Raw genomic sequence first — 5,356 nt, 5'->3', positions numbered from 1 at the left:
CATTAAGTCTAAATGAGTAAAAAAGTACAAGTTCAGAGGTCAAATTATGTATTCAGCTAATTAAGAATAGTCAATCAATTTTTGAATATCAAATATGAAAAAATGAAAAAGATAGTGAAGGAAAGTTAAAATTGCTTTTTTTTTAATTTTCAAGAATATAATAAGACATTGGGGTGGTACGCTAATTGGTAGTAAATTAAAGGGCCAACATTTAAACTTTCTAGTGAGAATGAAGAAGTGTTTTTAAGAAAACACAAAATGTGATTAGCACAAACAAGTTCCAAATAGAAAATTGTCTTAAGTTGCAATTTACTCTCTTCATTTGCAACTGAATTAACACATATTTTAATTTTTTTGGGCAATTAATTTAGTCATAAAATTTTCTCTTTTATCAGTTTGTCCCATATTGCGGACTGAATCAGAACTGAACAACAAAAAAGTAAAAATATTAATTTGTAACTAAAGAGTAGACGAGATGATAAATTTGAAAAATAACATCGGATAGAAAAATAAAAAAATAATCAATTAATTACTGATAGAGTATCATTTATATATATCTTTTAGTTCTAAAATTTTAGTTAGGAGTAAAGATAGCCACGATTCAAGAACCGCAAAACACCGGTTGAAACTTCAAGAAAAAACTGAATCAGCTTTGAACCGCCATTCTCAAGACAGTTTCGGTTCCAGTTGATTAAAAAAATAAATAAGATAGAATTAACATTATAAATCACTAAATTTTTTGAAAAAAATATAGTTTAAAATAAAATGATAAATTGAGTGGTAAAGTTTTTTTTCTTTAACCTTGAAATTAGGTATATACAAGCATATTCGAGTCATAAATGATTGTTTCTAAGCAATATGAAATATTTCATCGCTTTGTGATAATAGAATAATAAATCTCACATAGAATATCTAGAGAAACAGAAATGAAATATATTAAACAAAAACATAAGCAAATAATTATAATATACATATATCCAAGAAAGTCAATAAGCCTAAATGATTCCATTATATTTAGAAGTCCATACTCTATAGAATTAAATGGATAATCACATTGAAAGATATATCTAATATTTTTATTTTAAACAAATATTTTGCATTTTTCATTTGAATTTGGACTCGCTGGTTTGAAATCAAAATTGGCGGATCTAGCTCCAAGAAATATTGAACCAGCCTAAAGTCGGCGACCTTCATCCTATTCCGGATTAATGTTAGCCTAATTTTGAATTTGATCACATTAATGTCAGTTTTGTTTACGATTCGAACTGGTTCATGGCCACCTATGATTAACGGTGAGGAAAATTCATGTAAGCATATATATCTTTGATTAAAATTGAATAAATATTTGGCTAATTATAAAGTTTGGTTATTTGATTTTATTAATAAATTTGATTCCATTATGGTTTTTTTTTAATTGGAATAATAAAATTCTTTAATCTTTAATTATTATATTTTAGATTTTATCAGTTTAAGAAAATTAACCATCTAATTTAGTTGGTTTATTTTTTTTATTTATAATGTTTTGGTTAGTTTGATAAATTTAGTTCGATTAAAAAATAAAAAAGTTAAGATAAATTATATAATTTGATTCAGTTTTAATCAAAAACGACCTAATATTGATATACTTTTTCCTGTATTTTTATAAAAAAAATATTATACGATAGTTTAATAAAATTCCTTCTTTATTAATACTTGTTATATCTATGATTAAGTTATAAATAATTTTTAGAAATTATGTAAAGGTCAAGAGTAAAAATTACGTGTCAGGTACTAACTTTGAATTCTTATCGTAATATCCCATATAAGATAATTACATAAAACAGCTGATTTATAAATAGTAATTTCTCTACCAGAAGTATTTTTTTTATCCAAGAACAGATTTATATATAGTAAAATTAACTTTTATGATACCCTTAAATCTCTCATCTGTCCTAATATATAGATAAAATACTAATTTCAAGAATCCAAAATATAAAAAATATATTTTAAGGACAAAGAATTGGTGGCGAACTAGCAATGGCCACCAAATTCCACCACCTCCTCCTCATTATCGCCGCCTTCTTCCACCTCTCAACCACCGCAACATTGGCCATCGGCGTCAATTATGGCACTCTTGGCAATAACCTGCCACCACCGTCTCAGGTGGCGAACTTCCTGAAAACACAAACAACAATTGACAGCGTCAAGATTTTTGATACAAATCCTGACATTTTACGTGCCTTTGCTGACACCGGTATTGCCGTCACCGTTACTGCCGGTAACGGTGATATTCCTGCTCTGGGACAAATTAGCAACGCACGTAAATGGGTCGTCGCTAATATTGTACCGTTTCATCCAAGAACAAGGATTGTTCGTATTGTTGTTGGTAATGAAATTATGGCCTCTGCTAATAGGGCTTGGATTTCTAATCTTGTTCCTGCTATGAAGAATATTCATAATGCTCTTATTTCTGCAAATATTAGAGGCATTCAGGTTTGTGATTTTCTTGAAAATGTTGCATTAGTTTATTATTTACTACAATTTAACGACAATAAACGAAGTGTTTGATATTAATTAAGGGTTAATTCCATAAAAAATCATGACATTTACACGAAATTTCATTTTAATCACGACTTTTAAAAATTGTCAAATAAAATCATGAACTTTCATTTTTTTTTCAAATCTATCACCAAATTAAAATTCTGGTGTATTTTTGCTTACGTGTCCACCGGAATCCGGCGGATTTGAAAAAAAAATGAAAGGTAAAAATACACCGGAAAACTAATCGGTGATAAATTTGAAAAAAAAAAAATGAAAGTTCATGATTTTATACGACAACTTTTAAAAGTCGTGATTAAAATGAAATTTCGTGTGAAACTCGTGATTTTTTTATGGAATTAACCCTTAATTAAATGGGCAAATGGTCAAATGACTCGATATTTTAATCAAGTAAGAATAATATTTTCTATTTTTAGATAAATTAAAGATAATATAAACAAGTTGAAAGGCCGGAATGGCCCAATTTTATCGTTAATTAATTATGAATAGAAAATATTGTTTTTAATTTTTTTATAATTGAGAGTAGAATACTTAATTGATTAAATTAGTTGAAAGTGACTCTTTTTTTTTTTTTTTGAGAAGAATTGAAAGTGACTCTTTACTCTCAATTAAATGCGTGCATGTAGATAATTTTTATCTCATTGAACTTATTGATTTCCATTTTTATTATAGGTCACAACACCTAATTCTCTTGGCATACTTTCAATTTCCGAGCCACCAAGTGCAGGCCGGTTCAGGAACGGGTTCGACCGAGCCATATTCGGACCAATGCTCCAATTTCTACGTGAAACCAAATCACCATTTATGGTTAACCCATATCCTTATTTTGGTTACTCTCCACAAATGGCAAATTATGCTTTGAACAAGCGTAATAGAGGAGTATATGATAAATTTACTCACATTACGTACCATAATATGTACGATGCAATGTTAGATGCTGTTTATTCTGCCATGAAAAAAATGGGTTATGGTGATGTGGATATAGTTGTCGGCGAAACCGGTTGGCCTTCGGTTTGTGACCCGGGCCAACCGGCTTGTAGTGTGGCGAATGCAGCTTGGTTTAATGGAGACTTGGTTAGACGTGATAGGCAAAGAAAGGGTACTCCATTGATGCCGAACCGGCGGTTCGAGACATTTATTTTTTCATTGTTTAATGAAAATCTTAAACCCGGACCAACCGCTGAGAGGAATTGGGGGTTGTTTAGACATGATTTTAGTCCAATTTATAATATTGGGATTATGCGCAATGGACAGGTTAGTTAATTTATTTTTCATGAAATTAGGTTGGAAAATTCAATTTTGATTTTTTTGATTTTATCTTTTATTTTAAGGTATTAGATAATTGAAAATTTTCTCAAGTTTTTCTTTGGTTAAAACTTCATCTTTGCACCTTTAAAATAAACATTCCTACTCGTTTCACCTCTCAGCTATAATTTGTACACCACACCTATATATAATAATCATTTTTTTCTTTCAATTCTGAAAAATATTATTTTTTTTCTTAAATTTGAAAAAATATATTTTTTTCTTAAGATTTTAGTTATATTTAACTGAAACTTCCCGTATCGATAATATTGACTAATCTTCTATTTGTGATATATACATAGCCACCTCGGGGTCGTCATGGAAGAAGGACGAGACGCGGAAGTAGGCCAGCACCGGGAGGAAATAAGAGGTGGTGCGTTCCGAAGGCGGAGGCTAATGACCAGCAATTGCAAGCCAACATAGACTATGTGTGCAGCCAGGGTGTGGATTGTAGACCCATTCAGGCAGGTGGTGCCTGTTTTGATCCTAACAATGCAAGATCCCACGCTTCTTTTATTATGAACTCTTATTATCAAACTCACGGTCGCCAAGTTTCTGCTTGTGATTTTTCTCACACCGGTTTTCTTTCAGCCGTGGATCCAAGTAAGTCATGTAGAAGATGTTCTTTTGATAAGCGGAAATCGAATCTGAATTTTTTTCCCCGTTAAATTACGACGTTCTTATTATTAGACTATAAATTATCATTATATATTGGATTGATTGATAATATTATTTTTAAAATACTTACAAAGTACAATGTATTTTATCATTTTTATGTAAATTTTCAATTTTAACAATTTTAACACATTTAAAATATGAGCTACCAGTTCTTTATAATTTTAAAATACCGATCAATTTTCTAATAAAAGATGATGGAACAAATATTAGAATAGTGGTATGATTTATCAAAAATATATTTTGTTTTGAACTATAAGAAATCAATAATTTATATTTTAAATTGTGAAAATTGAAAGTTTATGTTTAGTTTATAAAATACACTACAAATATGAGTTGTTTGACAATTAAGTTGTTGATATTTGTCTTTTTAATTATCTACTTGTATTTTTTTTACAGGTCATGGTGCATGCAGATATATCTAAAGAATGAGTTGATTTGATTAGGATTGGTCAACATTTAATGTTTAACTTAAGTTAAGATTTTGATTTTAATTTATTTCAATTTTATTTCAATTCTTTGTGGATATGTGAATTTAACTGTAAAACATTAACAATGTATCAACTCATTTTCTTTTGTTGAATAAATAAATATTATATAAAAAATAGCATATCTAAATCTGGCTTTTCCATTTCTCTAAACAAACTTTTTTTTTCATTTTGGTCTTTTAAAGGGTGGAGAGAGTAATTTTCGATTTTAATCAAAAAAATCGTCTTTTCTCTGTTCAAATTATTAATGAATAAAAGGTTAGCGCGCTCCCTGAACTTGTGACACTGGGTCATCTACTCCAATTTATATTTTTTTAGAACCAACGGTGAAGCATCTCACATGTTATGGC

At 29.3% G+C, this 5,356-nt stretch overlaps 1 protein-coding gene across 1 annotated transcript; it reads left to right on the top strand.

Annotated features, from left to right (window-relative positions):
- Positions 1-1,956: 1,956 nt before the first annotated feature.
- LOC126659852 (glucan endo-1,3-beta-glucosidase-like) lies at positions 1,957-5,093 on the top strand. Its single transcript, XM_050353172.2, has 4 exons — positions 1,957-2,472; positions 3,211-3,792; positions 4,146-4,446; positions 4,918-5,093. Exons 1-4 carry the CDS (start codon positions 2,017-2,019, stop codon positions 4,941-4,943), a joined length of 1,365 nt encoding a protein of 454 aa, XP_050209129.1. The 5' UTR covers positions 1,957-2,016; the 3' UTR covers positions 4,944-5,093.
- The last annotated feature ends 263 nt before the right edge of the window (positions 5,094-5,356 follow it).

Source organism: Mercurialis annua, linkage group LG8, assembly GCF_937616625.2.
Source record: "Mercurialis annua linkage group LG8, ddMerAnnu1.2, whole genome shotgun sequence".
Lineage (NCBI taxonomy): Eukaryota > Viridiplantae > Streptophyta > Magnoliopsida > Malpighiales > Euphorbiaceae > Mercurialis > Mercurialis annua.
Note: the sequence above shows the minus strand (reverse complement) of the source record. Positions and strands in the feature narration are given on the sequence as shown.

Excerpts from the sequence above, each read along its gene's own strand:
- LOC126659852 (XM_050353172.2), top strand. The coding sequence starts at position 2,017 with ATGGCCACCAAATTCCACCACCTCCTCCTCATTATCGCCGCCTTCTTC. Across the intron at positions 2,473-3,210 it reads CAAATATTAGAGGCATTCAG|GTCACAACACCTAATTCTCT; the intron begins GTTTGTGATTTT and ends TTTTTATTATAG. Across the intron at positions 3,793-4,145 it reads GGATTATGCGCAATGGACAG|CCACCTCGGGGTCGTCATGG; the intron begins GTTAGTTAATTT and ends ATATATACATAG.